The sequence below is a fragment of the Caretta caretta genome, chromosome 8 (genome assembly GCF_965140235.1).
Source record: "Caretta caretta isolate rCarCar2 chromosome 8, rCarCar1.hap1, whole genome shotgun sequence".
Classification (NCBI taxonomy): Eukaryota; Metazoa; Chordata; order Testudines; family Cheloniidae; genus Caretta; species Caretta caretta.
In genome coordinates, this window is record NC_134213.1 from 71,132,604 (window position 1) to 71,158,901 (window position 26,298).

The window sequence follows — 26,298 nt, forward strand, 5'->3', positions numbered from 1 at the left end:
AGGGACAACTCACTTGAGTAAAATTACTCAAGCGTTTGCAGGATTGTCCCCATAAAACCCAATCATGCAAAAAATATGCATGTGAGTAACTTTAACTAGGTGAATAGTCCCATTGACTTCAGTGGAACTTCTCACATGAATAGCTTCTTTCACATGACTAACCATTTGCACGATCAGGTCCTTATTTTGCTCCTTATACCTGTGATATGCAATAAAAATGCTAAAATAATTAATTTTATCCTGGGCTTAAAAAGATTTTTCTCATCTGAATTGTTCTTGATATTCTCCATCTCTGATGTTACTCTGAAACCATTTATTTTGCCAGTTCAGTTTTAGAATTCGTTTGAAAAAGACTCATTGTAATCCTGTATCTGACAGCAGCAGAGGGCGCTGAAACCAGCTACATAGCCTGCAGGGGGATTTTTCCTAACTGCGCTGTGGGTTTCCCCATCTAGGGATTTCCTACACTTTGCTTGAACCAGAATTGTTATAAAGAGCTGAGTAACTGTCACAACTGTCATTTTCAGAGCTGCAGACTCACGCCGTGTTTCTTCAGAGAGAACAGAGATCCAGGATTTGGAGCTTGCTTTCTTTTCTTTAGATAGCAATTGCAAAAAGTTAGACAAATGGGAAGAATAATTCCATCAGTGACAGTGCTTTTACTGGTGTTTGTGACTTGTGAGTTTTTGTTTGGTTACTTCATTAATTAATTGTTGTAATTAATTTGAATTTTCCTTTATTTTAGAATCATTTCTCTTTACGGAAAATTATTTTATATTTCAGTAAATAAAAATTTGTTAATCTCAATTAAGATGTTTTGTTTAAATAGCAAGAAAATTGTATTCAGCACTGACTATTCTGTAGTAATGCAATCATTTTATAATTTAGTTTGCTACAAAATTTATTGCACAATAGAATCACAGAATCAGAGTTCTCTAGCACATCACTGTAGGTTTGATTTTATTATCCCTGAAGCATCCTTGATAGATATCAGTCAAGTATAGTATCAGTCCAGTATATCTGCAGTGAAGGTGATTCTATAACCTCCCTTGGTAACTTATTTACCTATTAGTCTACTGCAAAGTTTTAGAGACAGATCCCAGCTGGTGTAAAGTCGTGTAGCTCCATTGACTTCAATGGATTTACATTGTTCATCAGTTGATTAGTTAATGTGTATAGAGTATTTTGGAGATGGAAAGCACTATTTAAGTACTAAGTATTATTAGTTTAACTTTCCCTATGCAACTATTAATTTAAAAATAGTAAAACATCAGGCAGGCTTTAATAATCTCATATACCATACTAGATTGCTAGTGCAAAGGAGAACATGAGCAATGAATGCTGCTGAGTTTGCATTTTTCTCCCTTTTCAGCTAAAGCTTTTGAAATTGAGGTTACACCTGAATACAACGTTGCTGCTCAGATTGGAGATAAACTTGAGCTGACCTGTAGTACAATTGGCTGTGAATCCCCAAGTTTCTCTTGGAGAACCCAGATGGACAATCCCCTCGGTGGGTCAGTGTACAATAACGGGAGCAGCTCCACCTTGACTATGGATCCTGTTGGCTTTGGGAATGACCATGAGTATCTCTGCAGTGCATTTTGTGACAATGTGAAAAAAGAAAAAAGCATCAAGGTTGACGTTTACTGTAAGTGATTTGTTCCCTTTACATGTGACATTGGTGCAATGCTCATTCATAATAAATGTGACTAATCATTCCTACAGTGGAGGGTCAATTATATCCCTTGCACAACAGTTCTGGTATGGTTTAAACATATATTTTCTGGTAGGGGTCATAGATTGGTGCAGGGATTTCTTATTAGGCATCTTGAACTAGGCTCCCTAGAGTGAATTTAATCTTCCTGGTTTTATGTGCTCTTGGTGTTTTCCTCAAAGCATATGAAAGCCAGAAGATAATCCACTTGAAGTGTTCAAAAAGCTGAAAAAAATATCCTCTGGGTGGAAATGTTTGGGGAAAATTTGAGTATAAAGGGCCTGATCCAAAGCCCACTGAAGTCAAAGGAAGTCTTTCTGTTGATATCAGTGGGTATTGGATCTGGCCCTTAGGACCAAATCCTGCCCGCCCTACTGATGCAAATTTCTCCATTGACTCCAACAGGCCTTCTCTTGTGAAGTGAGCAGGAGTTGACTCGTATTAGAGGGATTTTGTAAACTCACTCTGCCTGCCACTATATTAGCTGCAGATACAAGGCATGCTTCTACACCACTAAAACCAATAGCAGTTTTGCCATTGAGTTTGTTGGGAACAAATCAGTCCCATACACCTTAATATTTTGGCTTGGTATGGGAAGGTCTTTACATTTAATGGTAGCTGCTGTTATTTGGGAGCCACATTCAATAGCTATTGGGGATAATAATTAAAATTAATAGAAGCTGGGCCTTCTAAATGAAGATACAGCACACGCTATGCCTTTTTATTCCAATTATTTCCAAGAACAGTATTATTGCTGTCTGTCACTAATTTAGAATATATGTTAGCTGTTATTTTCTAATTCTATCAGTTAAAAAAGATCAGTATTTTTCTATCTTTTCATAAAATGCCATGATGTTTTTAACATGGACATGTATTAAAAGGAAAGATGAATCCAATCTATACCCCAGATACTAAGACCTCCAACTCTGAGTGTGTGTGGGGAAAGAGTCTGGAGGGTCAAAACCCCAAAATATGGACCCATATTTCATGACTGTACTGGACTAAATCAAAATCCAGGTTGTGAACACGTGAACTTGAGGGTGTTTGAATTCTGGCTCTAGTTTCAGTGGTTGTCTCTTTGGCCTGTCTCTAGTAAAAAGTAACTAGTATTGTTCTTTTAGCTTTTCCCAGTGCACCAGTCATTGAGATCAGCACACCCCTGAATGTTGGGGAAAAAGCCAGTGCCACCTGTATGGTTCCCAAAGTGTATCCTTCTGAGCGTTTGAAGTTGCAGCTAGAGAAAGATGGATCTGTTCTTGACATGAAAGAGTTTTATGAGGAAGTAAGCACCAAAACCACAGAGACAAAAAGTCTGACATTGACTTTTATCCCCACCTTTGAAGACATTGGGAAAGAGATTACTTGTGTGGCTGAATTAGAGATTGATGAAATGGAATTTGAACCCAAGAAAAGACAGACTTCACAGAGATTGAGTGTAAACTGTAAGTATATTTATATTAGGGGTTTCAAACCAAATTAGGATTCATGGGCCAGGGCTACAAAGTTAGGGATATAAACAAAAGTACTCCTGATCCACACTGGGTCTCACACTGATGTCAGTGACTGTACTGTACAAAGATCAAGGATAGGACATGGCCCTTAGGTCATATCATCTCTGGGCACAGTCTTGTAATCCCTTCATGTGAAGAATAACCATTGACTTCAATGAGCGTTCTCCACATGGAGCACCCGGGGTTGTTAAAGTTAACTGTTGCATTCAGTAACAATGAAAAATAGCTATGCATGTCAACCTTCAGCACCACCATTGTGGCTCATTCCTCTCTCCTTTTCTTTGGTAGCTGGTGCAGAATTCAGTCAGAGGGCAAACACACACAGTCTGAATCAGAGAGAGCAATAACTGCCTAAGCAGAGGTGCTTTTTTGAAAAATTTCCCTTGAATGCCCATGTAATTCCCATTTTAGTCAATGGGATCCACATGCATATATCAGGGAGCAGAATTTTGCTCTAAGCAGTTCCTCTTGGAAAACCTCTAGTGTTGATTCCTCACTGAGCTCTCTGGGAAAATTGTTCTATTGTCCTATTGACATCACAGCTTTTGAAATGTTTCCCAATATCTGAAGTGTTTCCCTGAGATCATTTAGCCTCAGACAAGGATCGCATGTGTCATTAACTTAGCTCATTGAGCTTTTCTCTTCTGTTTTCTTCTAGTTGGTCCACAAAATGCTAACATCACTGTGTCTCCAAGCAACATAACCACGCAGGGGGAAACGCTAATGCTCACTTGCAGGACTACAAGTAATCCACCAGCAAGGATTGTTTGGGGAAAAGAGCTAGAGGATTCAAGTGTGCAGCACATTATAGACAATGACACCCTAATCATTCCACATGCCCAGATGAGTGATTCTGGGCTATTCATCTGTGAAGCCATGAATGACGCAACGAATAAAACAGAGAGAGCAACAGTGGTCATTTCTGTACAAGGTATGAGCCTGCAAGAGTTTGACTTGTCTGGTTCTATGAAGCATATAATTCCAACTGATCTACAGGTGACTCCTGAATGAACAAAAGAGTGGGGACCCTGAAATAATGGAACTGGGAAATTTCAGGGTCCTCACTACTGTATATTCAGGAGTCAACTATAGATATGCTACTGCTATTCAGGAGTCATGTTTGTCATTGTAAGGTCTGATGTTTCTCTCATTAGAATGCCTGATGTTTCATTGCTTCTCTCTTTTTACTCTCAAGCTAAGATAAACATATACATAGCTCCCCCAGTCAATGGCCCAGTGTGGGTATGATTTCTCCCAGGTCCTCTGGGTGACTTACCCAACCCACATTTAAGTGTCCCCTCCGAAACAGGCATTTAACAGCCTCTCTAGCTCCATGTGAATATGGTAATCACCCTAAACGTGTAAGGGACAATAACCTCCTTTAAGACTGGAATGCCACTATACAACTAGCTGTGTGCAGCACATTGCCCAGGAGCCCTGTGTTGCTCCCAAAATCTTCTGGCTAATTATGTTTCCAGGTGGTTTATGTATGCAGCCAGGCTGCAAACATATGTGACTTTGTCCTATGAAACCTGCTGAGCCATCTGACATTTAAATAAATTGTGTGTCAAATGTTATCTTTGAAAGCTATGAATTTCTGAGCTCAGAATAGTCTTTTAGAGACTATTTCCTCCAGCAAAGTTTAAAATATGATGAATTATAGAGTCATCTGTTATCTGCTTCATTGACTACCTCTTTGAAATCTCACCTGAAAATCAATCTTTTCACCTATCCCTATGCCTTTTAATTAAATTCTCCTTTTCCTTATTGTAATTGTATTATACAATTCTGTTATGACAGGCCCAGTCCTGTAGGTCCTGCCTTTGGCAAAACTCAAATTCAGATTCAGTCCCTGAAAAAGAACTGCAGGATCATTCCCTATAATATTTATTTGTTTACTTAAAATATAAGATGGTTGCCAAGAGACCTGGGTGCATTGCCTCAATCAAAACAATCAGACATTGACAAGTCAGAGTCCCTTGCTTCACCATTATTTATTAATTCTTTTTCAACCCCATACAGCACTATTAGGAAATTTCATAATGTGATTCACATGTCTGACTGGAGGTGTACACAATAATGTTATCCCTATAATGAATCCAGTTTAACTACATCTGGACAGCAACATCACACAAAAAAATATACAATAGAATTCATGATCAAAATTCCCAAGGGGTGTCATTCTAGCCTCTAAGGCCCCAATCCTGTAATAAGCATCCTTTGGACAGATCCCTGCACACCCAAAGAACTCATTGCAGGATCAGGGCCCAGTTTGGTACTTGCAATTGACTGCAGGCAGAAATGTGACAATGTAGGGGGTCTGCCACCCACATTCTTAAAACCCAGCATTACTTTGGTAACTATTTCTCCTTTAATAGAAAGGCCTTCCCTCTTTTCATGCAGGGGCACCAAGAATTACAGAGTTCTCCATACAACCCTCCACAACTGTTCAAGAAGGAGATAATGTTACCATCCTGTGTTCTGTTGAAAGCAACCCTGCTGCCAGGATTGTCTTAAGGAGAAAATCAGACAGTGAAGACACTGTGCTTTATAGTGAGGATGGAGTTGTCCATATCTCAAGTGTGACGTTCCTAAATGCAGGAAACTACGAATGTGAAGCAGAGAATGCACTGGGGGAAAGCAAAATGGCAGCAGAACTTAGCGTCGAATGTAAGTGTAAATTATGCATTTCCTATGACCCAATAAAATAGTTCTGTGAACTGCTCATCATTTACTTCGTTGCTGGATATAATCCTCAAAATAAAACCAAGTCTAAGAAGTGAACTGAGCCTGTTAGGAACAGCCCCTAGTAAGGGGAGACCTGGAGCAGCCATTATCTCTTTAAGACAGAATGCCCCCTGGAACTCCACAGTTGCCCTGGGAGGGATACCATAATTTGGATGCAGTGTACTCCTCCCTCCCTGTGTGGCTGGCCAGAATGAAGAGCAGAACAGAACCATGCTTCTGCCTACCTCTGGTCTACCCCACGCACTTTTTGGTGCGTTGCTCCCTGGGGAGAAGTAACACAGTCACATCCTCCGCAGTCCCCTGAGCACAGGGGCTGTGAATGAGTGGCCCATATAGGGGCTGTACAAAAGGAGAGGGGAATCGTCCCAATGTGCAGTGTGTAAGGCCTGTCCCCATTTAGCCCTCAGAGTGATGGCAGTCTCAGGTCAAGTACTGAGTGGGGATTGAGACAGTACTGCCCTCCCACCCATATAAACATACCCTCTTGGTCAGGACTGAGGCACATTGGCTAAGGAGGGCTTGCATTGAAGCTCCAAAGCTATCTGTGCTGTATTTGATTTGAGGATAAATAGGGGATTTCAGTGTCCAGGCTGACAATCTAGCACCTAATAAAGAACCCTCTCATTGCTCCTGTTATTAATAATTTTAGATGGACCAAGAAATACGACAATCTCTGTCACCCCCTCCACCACAGTGAAAGAAGGGGAAGCTGTGATAATGACATGTACTAGCTACGGTAATCCAACTCCAAAGATCTCCTGGACAAAGCATTTGATCAGTGGAGAGTTGCAGTTTCTTTCTGAAGATGCAACTTTGACTATAAATAACATAAAGGCTGAACACTTGGGGCTTTATGAATGTGAAGGAGTTAACCAGTTTGGAAGAGAGAAAAAAACTGTGAACTTAATTGTTCAAGGTGTGTACAACATGATACGTTGTAAGCCTTGCTTCGAAACGTTAGGGTTAATCTTGCTCAGACTGAAATCTGTGAGAATTTTGCCTTTCACTTCTGTGAGGTCAAGAATGGCCCTTAATCATTCAAGGTAAAATTTACCTCATGCAAAGCTCTTTGAATCACTAGAGCCCCACTGGGTACAACTACACAGCCACTGGCAGCCTGCAGAAAGCCTCCACGCTGGGGCGACAGACTCAGGCTCAGAGGGCTTGAGATACAGCACTAAAAATAGCTGTGGTGGCAGCATGTTTAAACTGTGGCTTGGGCTGGAGCTTGAGCTCTGACCCCTAGGGAGAGAGGTGGGCTTCAGAGCCCAAGCTCCAGCCCAAGCCACAGTGTCCGCACAGCGATTTTTAAGAGGTAGCACATCCCCCACGAGCCTGAGGCTGTCAGCCCAGGCTGCCATGGGCTGTGTAGACATACAATAGTGCCTCTGCCTCGGGGGTCGGGAGGTGGTTGTGTTAAGCAGCCACACAGGGGAGCTTCTATATTCCCTGCACACAGCAGCTAGAGTTCTGGCCTGGCTTCAGGTGCCCGCATGTAAAAGGTGTCGAGGGGATGCTGGTTCTAAATGACCAGTCTGGAGGGAGTGCCTGTGGACTGGGGTTGTGAATCCTATTCTCCCATGCCCTGCTGCATTTCATACTGAAAACTTGGCTGCTTGGGCTTTTGTGCAGGGAGAGATTATTATTCTTTTGGTTGTCTCTTGGGATGAGGGAGCCCATTTGAGGAAAACATCTGACCTTGACCTTCATCAGAGATGCAAAGCAAACTAAACCTGAACTTGTTTAAGGGTAAAAAAATTTTTAACTATATAACTCTACTTACCTTATCTTGGTGCTAGACAGGTAGGTAGATACACATACACTTTAGTAAGAAAAGGAGGACTTGTGGCACCTTAGAGACTAACCAATTTATTTGAGCATAAGCTCCAATGAAGTGAGCTGTAGCTCACAAAAGCTCATGCTCAAATAAACGGGTTAGTCTCTAAGGTGCCACAAGTACTCCTTTTCTTTTTGCGAATACAGACTAACACGGCTGTTACTCTGAAACACACTTTAATGAACTTAGTAAACCTGAAAGGTGCCAAATTGACAGTGCTGCTATATAAGTGCGTAGTATTGTTGCTTATTATTAATTGATAACATAAATTATTGTATTAATAGCAATTTACAAAAAAAATCACAAGTGGCCTTTCAGTAATATTTTGGTTTCTCTGCCTCTGCTCTGCTACTTGTGTTTACTGTACAGTAACACTGTATTGCCCAGGGATCACTTCTGTAAACTAATCTGCCTTCCCCTCATTCTTTACTTTTTTGCAGTTCCACCAAAAGACACAATGCTTTCAGTTTTCCCTTCAGACACTGTAAAAGAAGGAGACAGTGTTACCTTCTCTTGCACATCTGAAGGTATTCCGGCTGTTCAGATCATCTTGAGGAAGAAATCAGGAGGTGCGGACACAGTGCTTGTGTCCGAAAGTGGCAGATATACCATAGATGGGGCTCAGCTAGAGGATGCAGGAATGTATGAATGTGAATCCAGCAACAAGTTGGGACAGCAATTTAAAAACAGAATGCTTGATGTCAAAGGTCAGTTAACATAATGTTCTCTATGTTAATGAAGTGTGTGTGTGTGTGGGGGGGGGGGTTCTGCTAAAGGCATAAAACATGGTCTAAAATATCAGCCAATTTCTTCAGACTCTAGATTTTGGGGTCATTTTTTGTCATTCCCTAGGATTTTAATGTCGTGTGTGTCATGTAGTGAGTTACCTAGGGTCTTGTCATACATAATTAGTAGGAACACATCAACAGTGAGGGCTGTTCTCCAGAAAGATTCAGACATCAGAAAACAATTGTTCTCCAAAATCTTTTAACAGTCCCTTACACTGGGGTCCCTCAAAACAAGGTTTGAAACAGTGGAATGCTAATGACTTTCTCACATGTCTGAAGGCTGGGCAGACATGCTCTTTTTTAGCCTCTGATCTTTTGTCTTTGCCTTTTCTGTGCCTATTCTGTAGAATGAGGACTTCAGAAGCCATGCTTGTCTATTTTTCTTCTTTCATGAATATACATAATCACTTTAAATTAAAAAAAAAGAAAGAAAAAAAGTTCGGTATAGTGAAGTGTGCTACGTCCATCAATTAATAAAATATCTTTCCTGCCAGCAGCCTTGTGTGAAGACTAGAGAGTACCTTTAGCTAGTGATCAAGTAGATTTTAAGAAAAAATTTTGGTGAATCATTCAACTGAATTAAGGCCCTGAGAACCCGCTGTAGTTTGTCAGTCTCTACATGTGCATTTAAATCTTACCCTACATTTTCTTTCTTTTTAGTTCCTCCCCAGAATACTACAGAGTTAATATCTCCATCAGACAATGTTGATGAAGGGGAAAATATCACTATTATGAGTACAACCTATAGTAATTTACCTCCACAGACTGTCCCACAAAAGATCCATCCAAGCAACACAACCATCCTCTCATCACAGAATGAAACCTCTACGCTCTGTAGAGTCATCAAAACTGATACAGACACATACCTGGTTGCTTGCAATGAGACTGGAAATAACACTGATGTGATTGAGATAGCTGTTGTAGGTAGGCATATGTGTTGCTTTGAACTTACTTGTATTGTTACCTTCCAACGATTGAAAGGTTGCTGTTAGCACAGCTAGTGTACTGTTCACCCACGCATAGATATACCCTGGTTAGTGGTGAAAAACATACCAGAACAGTTCACTAGTGAATATCAGTAATGTAATAGCCTCCTATACAGCACTGATACTCTTGGCAATGCTACCCCAAAGTGGCACAGTGGCTCAAGGGAGGTGGGGAGAAGGCAGGGATAGCCCCACTTCCTCTATGCACCAGTCTGCAGAGCAAGATTGGCACATAGGGAGAAGAAGCCTGCAGCCCACAAAAGGAGGTAGAGGGTGCCCTGTTGTGTGCTAGGGAGCTGCTGGAGGCACTCTGTCTGCTTGAGGGAGAATGCCTCTTGGTCCTCCCTGGAGCAGTCAGCTTACAACACCCTTTATTATATACTATGCCAAACAGGCCTGAACTTACGTAAGACTAACAAACCCAAGACCAAGACACTAAGCAATGATTAAGTTGATTAGAGAGGGTGTTTACTGAAGACGAGAATGTAAGACAGATTGCTTGAAGAAGTGGGTTTTAAGAAGGGATTTGAAGGAGGATGGAGAGTGCGATGCAGATGAGAACCAGGGGAGCGTTCCAGTTGAAGGCAGTAGGGTCTGTCCCGTTGCAATAGCTGGGGCACTGCTCCACTCAGAAAAATGAGAAACTGAAACCATAATAAAGTCAATTCACACAGTCTTAGCTGTTAACATGAGACGATAGCTCTTTCAGAGCAGGATCCATGTGGAACAGCTGCTCCAGTGCCCCAGACTATATCATGCACATGTTCACATTCACTTTGGAGCACCAGGGGAGAACATCATGGAGCACAGTACTAAGGGGCACTTGCTAAGATACCCTGAATTAGTGAGCGTAAGTGGAGCTCAGGAAAGCTAGAATTCCCCTGTGCAAATCTTTGTCCGATAGACACCACTGGGCATAGGGAACTGCATTATAAAAAGTGTGAACCAATTTTTGGGGGAGGAGTCAGGAGATGATGGCAACAGAAAGATGAACAGATTGGAAAGAGGGTAGGAAGGGGAAAGAGGGAGAAATGGGATCAGAGATGTAGATGTACCAAGATTACAGAGAGCCTTGTAAATGTGGACAAAACCTTGAATTTGATGCAGTAAGAGATAGGAATCCAGTGAAAGAATTCAATGGGGTCAGATAAGATGCTCAAAGCTGGAGGAGAGGAAGATGACATAACAGTAGCATTGCCTTTACAGTGATGTGCATACATCTACTTGTAACAGTTTTTAATCAACTTCTTCTGTCTCCTCTTTTTTTCCTCTCTCTCTCTCTCTCTCTCTCATTTTGCAGAAATAGTGAAAGAAACAGATTTAATGATTCCTGTGATTGTTGTGCTCTCTTGTTTATCAACAATGGCAATCCCTGCACTTGCAATATTGGTTTATATGTCAAGGAAAGCAAAGATAAATGGATCCTACAGTCCTGTAAACACACCGAAACCAAATGTTTAAGCGAGTGACTAACCTTCTTCATTCCATGACATAATATGACATGCAAGTGACTTTTTGTAACACTGTCATGTGAAAAACATGAAAAAATGGTCTGTATTGTGATAAATACAACACCCTTTACATTAGAGGGGAAAATAAGACACTACCTTAGAAATAGATGAATCGCTTCCCTATTGAAGCATGCTCAACAAGAAGAGTTCTTTGAAGTGCGAAGTTTGTAGATAGTATCCCATTTCCTGTACATATGTATTATAAACATATTCAAGTGAACACCAGTTTGGAAATTTCAATATGCTATTGCAGCTGTATATAGAAATGTTGTTTCCTGAGATATAAATCAACACTATTTTAACTGATTAGACTATTTTGGCATTATTTAATAGTGAGTGTTTTAAATATAGTTTGTGTAAATGTTTGTTGGTGGTACTTTCCTACTGCATGTAATGTGTTCCAGGTCCTCCTCTTAGTTATACCAACATAACTCCATTGGCTCCACTAAAACTGCATAGTATAAATAAGAAGAGAATTCAGCTTTTTGTTTCTAATTAATTGTCACAAATGTAAATCCTTTAGAGTCAATTAAAAACTTTTAAACATTTGTTTAATAAATGTGCCAAAACTTTTGATACGCATGTAACAGTTATAAATGTAATTCAGCAAGTATCTATTTGGGCTTAAGGTACAATCAACTGTAGCATGTGTGATATACATGTAGCAATGGTATGGTATTTATTTGGGGTCTTGTCACTTTAAAGTATATAGCAAGATTTCCATTGACTTCACTGTGGGCAGGCCCATAATTTAGAAGTTAACTCTAAATAGACATGCTTTATAAACTTTCACACTAAAGTAAATCCACCTTGGGGTATTGCTGTTAATCATAAATGGTAATAAGGCTCCAATACACATATTCAACTCTTATTGAATAGACACAGAATTTATTAGACGCATCGTAAAAAAAAAATTGACCTAACATATTTAGATGAAATTTCTAAATATTTCACTGTCTCCTGTTCTTAGTGCAGTATTTTTGTTCATAGAAATGTTTATTGAGTTGAAATTCCCAACCAATGCCTGGGTAATAGTGAGATGCAACATGTATGTTTGCTATATTCCCACTTGTTAATCCTTATTTCTTTGAACAGCAAAGTGGTCAAAATGCTGAAACTAGGTGGTGTATTTATTCATTTTGTTTTCTATCTTGTATGGTGTGTGGCAATAATGAGATCCAGGACACAGACTGGCCTGTATGAGGGAAAACTCAGGGAGTTAACGTGTACATTCTACAAATGGCACCAACACAAAAGCAGCAGCTGCTGTGGACTTAGTAAGTGTTACGGGTTAGTTGTCACAAAGCAGTCCTGGGTACTAGAAATTTCTGTCAGGAGAAGAAAAGAAGAGATGCCAGTCTGTTAATCTATGTAAAAGGCACCTAACATGCTGCTTCTGCCAATCCTGAAGAGAAAATGATCTTCCCTAGTTAAGGAAGCATGTGATAAAGCAGGACTCAGGGCCTGGAGCACAACTCCAAAGGAGTAAAAAGTCTGCCAGGGTCATCTCTTCTTAACAATACTTTGGGCCTGGCTGGGCCTCTCAGAGTTGAAATTGCTCCCTAGAACTTCACACAGGTTCTCTCCCTTCTGCTTGGAAAGAGGGACCACAGTCTCTGTGGCATCATTGTGATGCTGGCAGGCCAGGTGCCAAGGCTTTAGGTCTCAGCCAAGCCCTGAAAAATTAATTGCTGGGAACCTGTCTCTCTGTTAGTATGATTAAGAGGGTATTGAACTTATAACAACGTGTTTAGACCTTCCTTATGAAATGCTTGTAAGTTGCTGCATGCCTTAACATCACAGATAATTTCTTTATCATGTTATACCATAACATTTTTTTTGCTTTGTAACTATACAAACTGTGAACCCAGGCAGGAGGGATCATCTACTGCCCCTCAAGAAGGCCTATCAAAAATAAGTGCATGACAGTGGAACATCACAATACAAAGACAGTGTTAATTATCCCCTTGCACCCATAAAGAGGCTATGTGCAAAAGGGCTTGTCCCATAAGCTTGAATTCTGGAAGAAGGAAATAAAAACAGCTGACAAGAAATTTTTTCCATCTCTTTTGCTGTTTGACTCTTACAGGGCCAGAGCTACGAAACAGAATCTGAGATCCGCAGGGTCAACCTGGGTTAGCCCTAAAAGACATTTAGAGCTGACAGATCACTACAACATTATCACTTTGTAAAACCATAGACTAACTCATTTGTACGTATGTAATTCTTTTCTTAGTTAATAAATCCTTAGATAGTTTACTATAGATTTGGCTACACTATTGTCTTTGGCCTGAGTTCTAAGATACCAATTGACCTGCGGTAAGTGATTGGTCTCCTGGGACAGGGAGTAACCTGAATGTTTTGTGATCTTTGGTGTAGAGCAGTGGTTCTCAAAGCCGATCCACCGCTTGTTCAGGAAAAGCCCCTGGCACGCCGGACCGGTTTGTTTATCTGCCGTGTCCGCAGGTTTGGCCAATCGCGGCTCCCAGTGGCCACAGTTCGCTGTTCCAGGCCAATGGAGGCTGCGGGAAGGGCGGCCAGCGTGTCTCTTGGCCCGCGCCGCTTCCTGCGGCCCCCATTGGCCTGGAGCAGTGAACTGCAGACAGTGGGAGCTGCGATCAGCCAAACCTGAGGACGCGGCAGGTAAACAAACCAGTCCAGCGTGCCATGGGCTTTCCCTGAACAAGCGGTGGACTGGCTTTGAGAACCACTGGTGTAGAGCATTACATCTAGCTTGCCTGGGTGGTGAGATGGACTGGAAGGCCCAAAGGGATGGTCTGTGACACCACAATAAGACTGTTAGTGCTTTAGTAGTTCACATTTGTTACTGGGCTGCTGAAATCTAATTATAGCATATACAACCAGTTTGGGGCTTCTGCCCTGCTTCTTGACAGCCTGCCCTGAGGTTAGCACTCATGGTTGTGAGCCACTCCAGACAGCATGACAATCATCATCCTTCCTTCCATTCTAGTAGAGGGAGTGGAGACTGGCTACAAATCTTACCAATTCAGTCAATGTCCAGTATTAAAGAGAATAAGCACATGTGCTATTCCCATTTTATCTAAGCTATCAGGAACATACTCTCTTATATTGTTGTTAAATCACATTTATTGAAAACCACTTCCTACTAACACTTCATGTTAATTACAGAAATAAGTATCTTAAAAATCACCTCCAGTTCTCAGCAAGTTTCTTTCATATCTCAACTCATCACAGAAGGGTTCAATTATTAACATTTCTTTTGTTTCCATTAATGTTATCTGTAAGTGTAAATATACGTACACATGTCACTGTTAATATAATTCAACATTTTAGAATTTTTCAAAACAATGCATATAGATAATCGCATTTGTAATTTCTCACTAATACCCAGGAGAAAGTAACATTGGGAGTGCCTCTGTTAAAACACTACAGAGTACATTGTTTAAATATACATTATCAACACAATAAATTCTTCAAACATGCAGTTCATACAATTCCAAACTTCACAACAAATTTTATTTTTTATTCATATCTATTACATTTATTGAAAACCCGCAATTATAATACAGGGAAAAAAATCACAGCTATGAGCTGTATTTGAATGTAGTACTACATTAATTGAGACAATCCCAAAGAATAAGAATGGAAAACATTTTACCACAATAATCCAATGACCTAGTGCATTGTAAGAAAGTATATCATTTTGCACGAATTCATTTAAAAAAAAAGAGAGAGAAAAGATCTGTAGTTATATGGGTCAATTAAGCAAACTACGTGCTCGAGCCTATACTGTATTTTCCAGTTTAAATAATTGCTTAAGTACCTGCTTACCTTTATTCATTCTCTTATATCACATTGTATTTACTGTTACTTAAGACTGTGCTTAGCTGACGGTGCTTTGCCCTCAGGGTGGCATGAAAGATCATTAACATTTACCATCTCAAATTTCATTTCTCTGTCACCTTGACAGAATGCTAGTGGAAACTACTCCAGAGGTGGCATGGCTTATACCTGTTTATGCATAAGCTTGTATTAAATGGATTAATCATTCTGGCACACAAAGAATATGATGTAGTTCATAACTACATACCTAGAAGGGATACTCACCGTTAAAAATAAACTTGATATGGAACACAGATTACAAGCATTTCTTTATTTTTAACACCCATATGTTCTGTCATGCTTGTTTTAAAAACTGACTAACCAGTGCAGATACCAGTGTTCATGGCCCCACTGAATTCTATAGTAAAACTAATGTTGCCTTCAACATGTCAAGTACTGTACCTCAGGTCTATAAATCAAAATACTATTGAATACATGTTTGGCAGCAGGAAATACAGCAAACTGCTGCAGCTGTTGCTTTATATTCACACTTCCATGCTATTTGGACTTGAATATTTTTTTAAAACCATTATTTTGACCTTTTCATTAATGATATAATATTTCCATGTAGCGACATAAGAAGTAGCCCTACCTTTGTGCTTGCTTTCTCAACAATGCACTCAAATTCACATTGATCACCTACAATGAGGAAAAAGTTAACTTTTCAAAAACATTTGATGAATCAGTTGCCATCCACGTTCACTGTTATTTACCTTATCACCGAACTTGCTTATTGTCATCAGGCCATGAAATGAAGGACTGTGCAAACTCATTTTTCTCACTTTTGCCTCCAGTCTGGCTGTAATTTTGTGGGTCTGCACAAATGTTACTAGACAAGAAATTTAACACATATTAGCACCTAATACAATCTCCTTTTTCTCTGTTTCACCATTGTGTATTCTGTCATTTGTTTGCTGATATTTTTACCTTTCACCATACTTAATAAGTTGAAGTATATTATCAAAATATATAAAAATTACATCAACGTGGTAAACAATTACCTTTGTGAAACCATTCTTTGTCTTCCATATCTTCCAGAAACATGTAATCAATATCACTTGAATTGCTGTTTTTAACTTCTACTGCTACTTATTTGTTTTCTTCTGCTGCCATACATTCCTTTTCCTCCGTGTCTGTGATCTCCAAGTTTATCATACTGCTGTCATCAGGGTTCTCTGCCATAATCACCACCTATTTTTCTAATAATGGCTGAGGGGATTGTTTTTTCAATATCACCCATATCTGTTTGGATGTTTTCCTTTGACAATCTCTTTTCAGTACCTAATGCTGGTGGCTTTTTAAGTGGGAGATACTGTACATATATCTGAAAGTCTTCCCTTATAAGGTTCCACTTTAAATTTATTACTACAGAAGTGGTAACTTTGTATGGTCTTCAATAAATATTACAGTATCCCTCCCTTTCTTGTTCTCCTTCTTGCATTCAGTAACATAATGCATTCCCCAACCTTGCATGTTATTTTCCCATATTTAGAAATTTCTTCTAGAATAGTAAAAAGAAAAGGAGTACTTGTGGCACCTTAGAGACTAACCAATTTATTTGAGCATGAGCTTTCGTGAGCCACAGCTCACTTCATCAGATGTGTACCGTGGAAACTGCAGCAGACTTTATATACACACAGAGAATATGAAACAATACCTCCTCCCACCCCACTGTCCTGCTGGTAATAGCTTATCTAAAGTGATCAACAGGTGGGCCATTTCCAGCACAAATCCAGGTTTTCTCACCCTCCACCCCCCCACACAAATTCACTCTCCTGCTGGTGCTAGCCCATCCAAAGTGACAACTCTTTACATAATCAAGTAGGGCTATTTCCTGCATAGATCCAGGTTTTCTCACTTCCCCCCCCCACCCCCATACACACACAAACTCACTCTCCTGCTGGTAATAGCTCATCTAAACTGACCACTCTCCAAGTTTAAATCCAAGTTAAACCAGAATATCGGGGGGGGGGGGGGGTAGGAAACAAGAGGAATAATGACATTATGCAAGGTAGCCTGTTTCCTCTTGTTTTTTCTATTTGAGCATAAGCTTTCGTGATGCTCAAATAAATTGGTTAGTCTCTAAGGTGCCACAAGTCCTCCTTTTCTTTTTACCAATACACAGTTTACAGCATGGTCCTGTCTACTTACCTTTACTATTGGAAAAAAATTACCTGTGGGTGGATTTGTTGGTGTTTGGGTTGAATAGGTAGAAGCTATGTTCTATCCCCATTTTTTTCACAAAAGGCAAGGTTAAACTGAAAAGAATTTATGCCTTAAACTTTCCTTTGGAAATGTGCACATTTATTTTCCTTTCCCTATTGATATTATGTGCTAGTACTGTGGTTTCCTATCCCATCTTTTAGTATTAGTATGTGGAAAAAATAAATATGTTTGTAAATCAAATTGCTATTAATTTTTTTTTAAATTGTGTGAGGATCCATAGAAAAAGTTGTCAGCAATAATTTTCCATAAAGAAAATAGTCATGAGAACAATGAAACCAATGTTCACTGTTGAATATCTATGACCTGATTGTCTAGTTGAAGAAATTGTGAAAAGAATCTCAAAAATAAGTCATTACCTCATTATTGAATTCAGAGCCATGAACTGTCATTATCTGCTCCAGCCATCCAAATCGATTTATAATCTTACAGATTTTCTTTACCATCTCATGTACTGTGTTATTTCTAAGTGGAAATGCTTCCACCCATTTTGTAAGATGATCTGTAGCTGTCAATATGTACTGGTTTCTTTTGTTACTGGTAATGGCCCCATTAAATCCATTCCCACCAATTCCCAGGGCCTCTGGACCTGTATGCAGGGATACAGGTTACACTTTGGATCTCTCCTAATGTTTTCTGGGATTTTCACAGTGGTTTAAACAACCACACAATTAGAATCCACTTCACTTAAGAAAGTAAAGAAATATAGGAACACGAAAAGTCCTTCAAGAGTAAACCTGCATAAACATGATGTGCCAGAGCAAAGAGCAATAGAGGTTATTGTTGCACTATGTCATGCCATCCATATACATTGCACTTGTTGCCAGTTGGAAGCCTTATTGTGTAGCAATAACAAACACAAATAATAAATAGTTTTCTTGGACACTCTTTCAAAGCTTCCTTTCTGTTTTTTAAGGAAGTGACGAAGACTTTGTATCATGTATATGTAACTTGTACTGAGAACATTCCTAATGCATTAACAATGGAAGGGATTAAAAAAAATTGGAAAGATAGATCGTAGAAATATGAGAGTCCAAAATTCACTTTAAAGTTTTTCAAGGTGGTATCCAAATTTAATTCCATTCCTACTTTCTGGCAATGCAGACATCTCTGAGCCTGGTGTGGAGAGAATATGATATTAGTAATATTCATGTATTAAAATATTATTACAATGGATTGAAGCTCACATTTTCACACCAAATGGTTAAATATCTTTCTTTGCAATATAAATTTCAAATTTGTATTTAAATTTAAATTAGAGGATTTTACTTCATTACTTTACATATCCAGTCCTTGATATCTTTTGCCATTCCTGGCCAATAGTAGTTTGATGTCAGTGCAATACTTGTTTTGACTATTCCTTGATGTCCACAAATTGGACTGTCATGATACCATTCAAACCGTTGTAAGGCTTGTTACATGGTGTGCATAACTTCAACCTTTTTACCGCTTGCAGAATGGAAATGTGTTGGATGGAGATGTGTTGATGACATGTTGCAGTTAAGCAACTAGCTCATAGTTTTTAAAGTATCTATATAAAAAGATGTCTGTATACAGTATGAACTGTGATGACTTGAGTACAAGAGAGGGAAGAATTTTACTATAGGGTTGTAATTGGATGTTGAAAATTCTTAAAATTAGAAATCATTGCTCAGTGAAAATGTATGGATTATTATTGCTGTTTGTGGATACAATGCTAGCCTGATTCAGAAATAAAGTTGAATTATAGCATATTTTGGTAATATTTTAATGTCATTTGTCATGCAACTGATGCAAATACATTTCTTAGAGTAGCTAAATATGTAGTAAATGAGATTTTTGTGCATGCTACACTTTTTAATGTAATAATGTCATAGAATACAATGACATCTTTGGTACATAAATGATGGGCCTGATCCTGCACCACCGGGGTTTTTTGGAGCGTTACCATTAACTTCAATGGGACTAGGATTAGTATCTCTGATTTTCTTTCAATATCCCACAAAATTTCCTTTGCTACATAAAATAAATAAAATCTGCCCATATGCAACCAATGGAGATCAATTTGAATTTCAATTAATTAGGTCACATATAATATTTTAACCAAATCATAGTTACTGGGAACAGGAAATTAACAGCACAAAAATAATATGAATTTTGAAAATATACAGGATATTGGATTATGTGTTAAGAAAACAGAATATTTACTGAAACTCCTCCTTTATCTTCCACATTGATGTTTATTACGGTGTGGGGTTTTCCCTTAGTACTGCTTTTTGGAAAAAACAGAGTATGCCGTAATTCAAATGAATCTGTGAGAAACAATAAACTCATGTGTACACATTTCAATATCGTGATAAGATCACAAGCATGAAATACATTTACAAAGCACAAAGTGACTTCAGAGATGTTTTGTTTAATGTCCTTGGCCATTTGGAGCTTGATGTACTCAGCCAGGGAGGACCTAAATCTTCGGGTACCCAGGATTTCTACCAATGGGCTCACAGAGGGTTGAAAGATAAGCTGTCCTGGCAGGATAGTTGTTTCACTGGAGAATGGTAAGTGGAGACACTTGAGGTAAGCAAGACAGGACAGGAGTGTATCCTATCTGGGTTAACAAATCCCACCTTATATCACAGTAAAACTGAGGTACCTTATTTCCATTAAGTTTCGAGCTAAAAATCTTAAGTGGCACTTTAGTTTTAAACAAGCTGCCTAGGCAAGATCATCACAATACCTTTGAGATATTCCTTGGTAAAAAAAAACAAACAACTTTTTTGAGCAGTAAGGACCAGACTCAGAGACTTCTGTCTTTTCAGGACTTTTTAGAAAGCATTCTATGGAGTTGAACACTTGGGCTATTGTATGTAAAACAAGCAGTGAAGGTTTTAGTACTCCTTTATTGGTCCCTTTCCAGTTCAGAGTAGGTCACACAGTTTCTTAGTAAAGAAACATTTAATGTATACAAAACACTGAAAATAGTGTAAACATTATAAATAGTATTCAGAATACTTATGAATTCCTTTTGAACACAAACTATTAGAAAATCTTCTATAGTTCTTTATATAGAATTCCCCTCTTTTTATACACATGCTGAACAACAGTGTTTCAATACAAAAATGTAAATTTAGTGCTTTGGTACACACATGTCAGCAGGTTGCCTTCCGATCTTACTTCAGAGACTTTTTCACAGGCCTTTTCCTCACTGCTAAAAGTCAAGTGCCTTGTCCCCACTGCGTTGTTACTTCAGAATAGCTCACAGACCTAAGGCTTTATAATGTAGCCCTAACACCGCAGTGTACACACCTGGTTTCTTCAAATCTTGATAAGGACATCAGCTCCTTGTTTTCAAAATAATTCTGTGTTGTTGGCAAACCCAGCCCTCACAGCGGACACATGCTTGATCTTCCAGTGATGAGCCATGATGTCTGAGGGCTGTCTTGAACTAATATATGTATGACATTTTTCCTCTTGAGAGCTGATTGGCTTAGCTATCAGGTGAGTAACAGGGAGTGACCAGCCAGGTAGATTACCCACAATGAAAACTACCTATACAGCTTCAGAAACAAGCACAGAGCATGTCTAGGAAGTGCCACACCCTATTTGTGGATGTTTTGGGGCCAGATGATATCCCTGCATTCTGCAGGTGTGCAGAGACACAATATTGTAGTGTAGGGGTGGGCAAACTTTTTGGCCCAAGGGCCACATCTGGGTATGGAAATTGTATGGCTAGGTATGGAAATTGTATGGCAGGCCATGAATGCTCACGAAATTAGGGGTTGGGGTGTGGGAGGGGGTGAGGGCTCTGGCTGGGGGTACAGGCGCTGGGGTGGGGCCAGAAATTAGGAGTTCAGGGTGCAGGAGGGGGCTCTGGGCTGGGGCAGGTGGTTGGGGTGCAAGCGTGGGCTCCAACTCGGGGTGCAGGCTCTGGGATGGGGCTAGGAATGAGGGGTTGGGGGTGCAGGAGAGTGCTCCGGGCTGGGACCGAGGGATTTGGCAGGTGGGAAGGGGATCAGGACTGGGGGCTGGGGCATGGGAGGGGGTCATGGGTGCAGGCTCCAGGCAGTGCTTATCTCAAGCAGCTCCCAGAAGCAGCGGCATGTCCCCCCTCTGGCTCCTACACGGAGGCACAACCAGGCGGCTCTATGTGCTGCCCTGTCCACAAGTGCCACCTCTGCAGCTCCCATTGGCTGCAGTTCCCAGCCAACGGGAGCTGCGGGGACTACGCTTGGGGCGGGGGCAATGTGTGGAGCCCCCTGGCTTCCCCTATGCATAGGAGCCAGGGGTGGGATATGCTGTTGCTTCCAGGAGCCATGCTGAGCCCTGGCACACATAGGGCAGGGCAAGCCCCAGATCCCGCTCCCCAGCGGGAGCTCAAGGACTGGATTAAAACATCTGAAGGGCCAGATGTGGCCCCCGGGCCGTAGTTTGCCCACCCCTGTTGTAGTGTTATAAGTGAGCTGAAAACATCTTTATTTCAGCCTGTCAAAATGTGTCTTCACACCTTTGTGGCTAGCACAGTCATGAACTCATAACTATTACTATTACAACATAAGAAAGGTAAAAGAGACAAAACTATGTTTGTAAATTAAATTTTCCTAAGAGAACACTGTGAGTAAAAGGAAAGGTTTAAATGTGGGACTAGCAACAACGTGTGTTTTTTTACCATGGTGTAACTAACATGCATTAGCTACCCCACTGTAAAAATGTAATGGGAGACAAGGCACTTTAGTTTTACCAAAAAGTAAAGTAGATGAGGTCAGCACTATGCTCCTGCCCAACCAATGCAAAGGAGTAACAGAACAATTCATTTAAAAAAATATATTGATTTGGCAGTGCAAAACAGTAAACTAGTCGGTTTGAAGAACATCACTGAAATGTATCAGAGCAAAGGTATGTATCATATGTAAAAAGCAATAACTGTAAAGTATGCACTCCGAAATGTAAACAATTCATAGAAAAATCAATATCTATGTATGCAGCAAATGAAAAAATAGGCGAATAAAGCATGTGCTTCAGTGGTTGCGGGATTGGGAATTACTTACAGAAATAAGGATGTTTTATAACTTTTCAGTTAAGGGCAGGGGGGGAGGGGAGCCCAAACCAGTATTGAATGTTATAGGACTGTACAACTGTTTTATGTATAAGGATTCTTTGGGAGAGACAACAGCAAAAGTATGAGGCGAGGCCCAGAGCCACAAAGGTATTTCAGCTCTTAACTTCAACAGAAGTTAGGAGCCTAAATGCCTTGTGGATCTGATCCTAAAGGCTCAAGAAGGCAAAAAAAAAAAAAATACATAATTTTGGTTTCAATGTTATGACTTTTGAGTGTATAACTCACGATTTTTGAATTCTTGTGCTTGCCAATCTCCCTGGGGTTGTAAATCTATGTTCAGTGAAGATTACAGTAGATATTTACCTTTGAGAAGGAGTTCATAGGATATATTATACTGCCCTTAGAGAATATTTGGGAACCAACTTCTAGACAAAAAAAGCATTAAGGTGGTGGATTGAGAGATAAAGTAACAGGTGAGAAAGGCCATCTCAATTGGCGGATCAAATAAAACTCTGAAGAAGTTTTGACACCCACCCAGTAAATCAGTCAGCCTTGAAGTCATATGGTACAAAAGAATAACTGCTCTATTTAAAAAAAATTAGAATTAAAAATTACAATAGCACAATAAAAACATAGGAAGAAACACATTGATATGTCATTACTAAAAGTACAGCAACTATTAATATTTTCAGTGATTATCTGTTATTAAAATATAAATTAAATAGCACAATGACATCCATCTACACAAGGTTAATGAAGGTAAATGATTAAGTGCTAAGAATAATGAGAGTAATAAAATAACATTTTAAAAAGTAAACAATGAAAAGGAGTGAAATTACATTTACAATGGATTACAAGAAAGAGTCCAGTTCAGGAAATCAGAAAAGGAGAAAAAACAAATTTGTTAACTGCTATGAGGCTTTACATGGGCATATAAACTGCTATGGGACTCTTTTAAATATGTAAAACATGTATGACACTTTTTGGGGGGAGGGTGTGTAAAATATTTCACTGAATCAAGTCTCCTTCCTGGCTGCTGAGATGTACCATCCTGTGGGGGTGAGAGGAAGCCCTTCTGCTACCCAGCTTCTGTTTTTGCAACCACTGCAGATGGCTCACCTCATTTCTGGTAACCTTTACCCTCTCCCTATCTGAGGTTTTGCCCCTTTTCCACTGTCTGGCGGCACATCTGCCTGTTCTTAACTCCAGCTCCTTTCTCGCACCCCTGGTTTTGCCTCTGGGCCCCTCTTTTCCTTGTCTCCAACTGCTGACCCTCCTGGGCATTCAGTTTGCCCCCTTGCATCAATTCTGCCCCTCCCTCCCTTCTAATTTGCCCCTGTCCCCTTTTAAGCGCCCACTATTAAGCCCAAGAGAGGGTAGCGTAAGGGTAGTCACTTCAGCAGCTGTTACAGAGCTTGCTCAATAATAGCAAAACCTTAGATTATATCAAGCAGTAAAATATGATGTTATACCAACTCTGGGGTATATGATGTTACACCCACTCACTTCACCAGCTTAGAGTCACATTTTATCCCACCTACAGTGTGGTGCCTGGCTTCTGTGCTCAGAGACATCATTTATCTCTCTGTCTTTAGAACAGATTTCTCTGTGTGTGTTTACTGTAAGAACAGCCTTAGTGTGTGACTATTAATACACATTTCCCAGACCTGAAGAAGAGCTCTCTAAGTTTAAAAGCTTGTCACTCTCTCACCAAGAGAAGTTCGTACAATAAAAGATATTACCTCACCCACTTTGTCTCTCAATTAATAAACAAGACTGTTTAAAAAACAAAACTGGGTTCAAAAGCATGTCCCAGCATCCTACTTATTGTCACCCCCCACTAGCTAGTCCAGAATAAACTCTCACGGGCCAAAAAAAAAAAAAAGATGTGATGTTTTACAGCAATGTCTTTATGGATACACTCCTGTGAGTCATTGTGGACCTGAATGGCCTCTCACTTACACCTGTGCCAATCAGGAGTAACTTAATTGAAGCCAATAGAACTATCATACACTGGAGAATCAAGCTCCATGTGAATAAGAAGAACAAACTCATGCAAGGCTTCTGTAAGTAACTGGTTGTATTGGAAGATAAAGATGTTTTTTAAAAAAAGCTATTTTAAAGGTTGGAGAAATGAGGAGCATAGCTTAATCACAGAAAATGCCTTTGGTGGCATTGGTAATACGCACTGTTGTTTTAGATGCAACTTCTTTATTTCATTAAGCAATCTGTGACAATTTTTACTTGTTTATAACATCCCAAAGTACAGAAATGACAAATAAATCATACAATCCTATAGCAAACAATTACTTGAGGCTTAAAAAGTTCAGCTAAATAATTAATTCATTTCGATGTAAGGAATTATGCTCTCAAACATAGAATTTGCTGAAAAAAACTCATTGTTTTCAATAGTGCCAAATAAAGTCAGTGACACTAATTGCATAAGTAGAAATTACAGGTTTTATGTATTTTATAAAAAATCATAAATTAATCTACAGGGATGGGGAGGGGGTGTGGCCAGAATAAACTGCACTGTGGCTATTCTCTGTTCATCATGGCCCATAGAGAAGCATGGAAATCAGAATGTAAGTTAAAGAAGTTTTAAAGCTGCTCTGAATTATTCTGGGGGCCCATGCAGGCACACCTCCAAATATCAAGAGCACAGAGGTGGCTTTAAGCCTTCTGCTCCTTCCCATTCACCCGTGCTTCCTCAGTCTCTGTGCAGGGACAAGTGATCACAGAATGTGGGCCTGTGTCTTTTATTCACCAAAACAATGTTATTTACCTTTGCTTAGCAATAGCATTTGGAAATGTTTCTTGTTCCCTGTGTAACTGTTGAAATCAAGGATGAAGTCATCTGAGATGAAGTTGAGCCATTGTATTAAGAGAGAGAATGCTTCCATGTAAATATCATTATTCTAAGACAAATAGCTATTTGTAAGCAATGTCTTAGAATAACAATATTTACATGGAAGTGTTTTTCACTTCATATAATGGCTCACATTCATCTTCTGTGGACTTCAATAGAGTTACACTGGGAATGAGTTTGACCCAGCTTTATTTTATTTGCAGAAAAAATGGATAATTATGTCCATAATGTTTTTATAATAGAATAAGTATATTACTTCAGTAACTTTTATGCTTTTTTTGTATGTCATCACTGGCAATGTTTATTGTCTGGAATAATAGTTCTGCTAGAATATAACAAATTTAATATAACAAGAAGCATAGTGGATATTCAGTGAAGGAGAAGGCTATTTCTCAGTGAGATATTACAGTATGTGGCTGTTCCTTAGACAGTACCACCTCATTTGCAGCTGGCTTCCCTTTCCAGCTGTTTATGGGTGGCCATCTTCACTTTAATCGGGCTAGCATGGTAGATCAGCTCTTGTTCCAGATCTCAGGTGAGTGGGCAGCCACATTCAAAGAGGGTGCTGTGGGCCATTGCTGCAACTGCCATTGGCCATTTAATAATGTGGGCCTGAGACTCCACAGAGTGCACTGGACTAGTCTAAGCTCCCCAAGGTGGGAGGGACCAGGCCTGATGAGAGGAGCAAAGCTGTGTTGCAGGGAAGGTGATTCTGGGAATACAGAAAGGGAAATGTGGCCACTTGACGCAATGGGCAAACTGGTTAAGATAGTTCAGGTAAATGTCCGAACGCTGAAATGCCCACCCAAGCAGACTCTAAACTCAGAACCTTTTGTGGTTCGCTCAGTATTTATCTTCTCTCCCAGCCAGCTAACTAATGAAAAAAGCAATCTGAATATTTTTATACATAAAAGGAGTGAGTGCAGTTAGCTAGTGACATCATATTATTTGTAGTTCCTGAGTAACTGGACAGCCACCAAGTGACCACAGTGGTGAATCCATTGGCTATTCCTGCCTTTCTTCCTCCAGTGTGTTGTTTCAGTGGTCCTTCCATGTTGCTGCAGAGCAGAGAACCGGAGCTCTGTTACACATGAGGTGTGAAGTTCACTTGTAAATCCCCTCTTTGCAGAGTGGAACTGGGGTGGTTCTACTGTGCCCAGGGCTTGCTATGCCTGAGGAGGCAGCAGTGGTGGCATTTGGCCCCTTGTGACA

At 39.9% G+C, this 26,298-nt stretch overlaps 1 protein-coding gene across 2 annotated transcripts; it reads left to right on the forward strand.

Moving 5' to 3' along the window:
* The first annotated feature begins 499 nt into the window (after nucleotides 1-499).
* Nucleotides 500-13,359, forward strand: VCAM1 (vascular cell adhesion molecule 1). 2 transcript variants are annotated; one of them, XM_048862418.2, is made up of 9 exons: nucleotides 500-678; nucleotides 1,373-1,648; nucleotides 2,836-3,156; nucleotides 3,884-4,156; nucleotides 5,629-5,895; nucleotides 6,623-6,889; nucleotides 8,251-8,517; nucleotides 9,259-9,522; nucleotides 10,885-13,359. In XM_048862418.2, the coding sequence occupies exons 1-9, from the start codon at nucleotides 627-629 to the stop codon at nucleotides 11,043-11,045; spliced, it is 2,148 nt and encodes a 715-aa protein (XP_048718375.1). In that variant the 5' UTR covers nucleotides 500-626; the 3' UTR covers nucleotides 11,046-13,359. The 2 variants fall into 2 exon arrangements, with proteins under 2 accessions (XP_048718375.1, XP_048718376.1); XM_048862419.2 differs by lacking the exon at nucleotides 6,623-6,889 and having other exon boundaries at nucleotides 503-678.
* Nucleotides 13,360-26,298: the final 12,939 nt, after the last annotated feature.

Excerpts from the sequence above, each read along its gene's own strand:
- VCAM1 (XM_048862418.2), top strand. The coding sequence starts at position 627 with ATGGGAAGAATAATTCCATCAGTGACAGTGCTTTTACTGGTGTTTGTG. Across the intron at positions 679-1,372 it reads TTTACTGGTGTTTGTGACTT|CTAAAGCTTTTGAAATTGAG; the intron begins GTGAGTTTTTGT and ends CTCCCTTTTCAG. Across the intron at positions 6,890-8,250 it reads TGTGAACTTAATTGTTCAAG|TTCCACCAAAAGACACAATG; the intron begins GTGTGTACAACA and ends ACTTTTTTGCAG.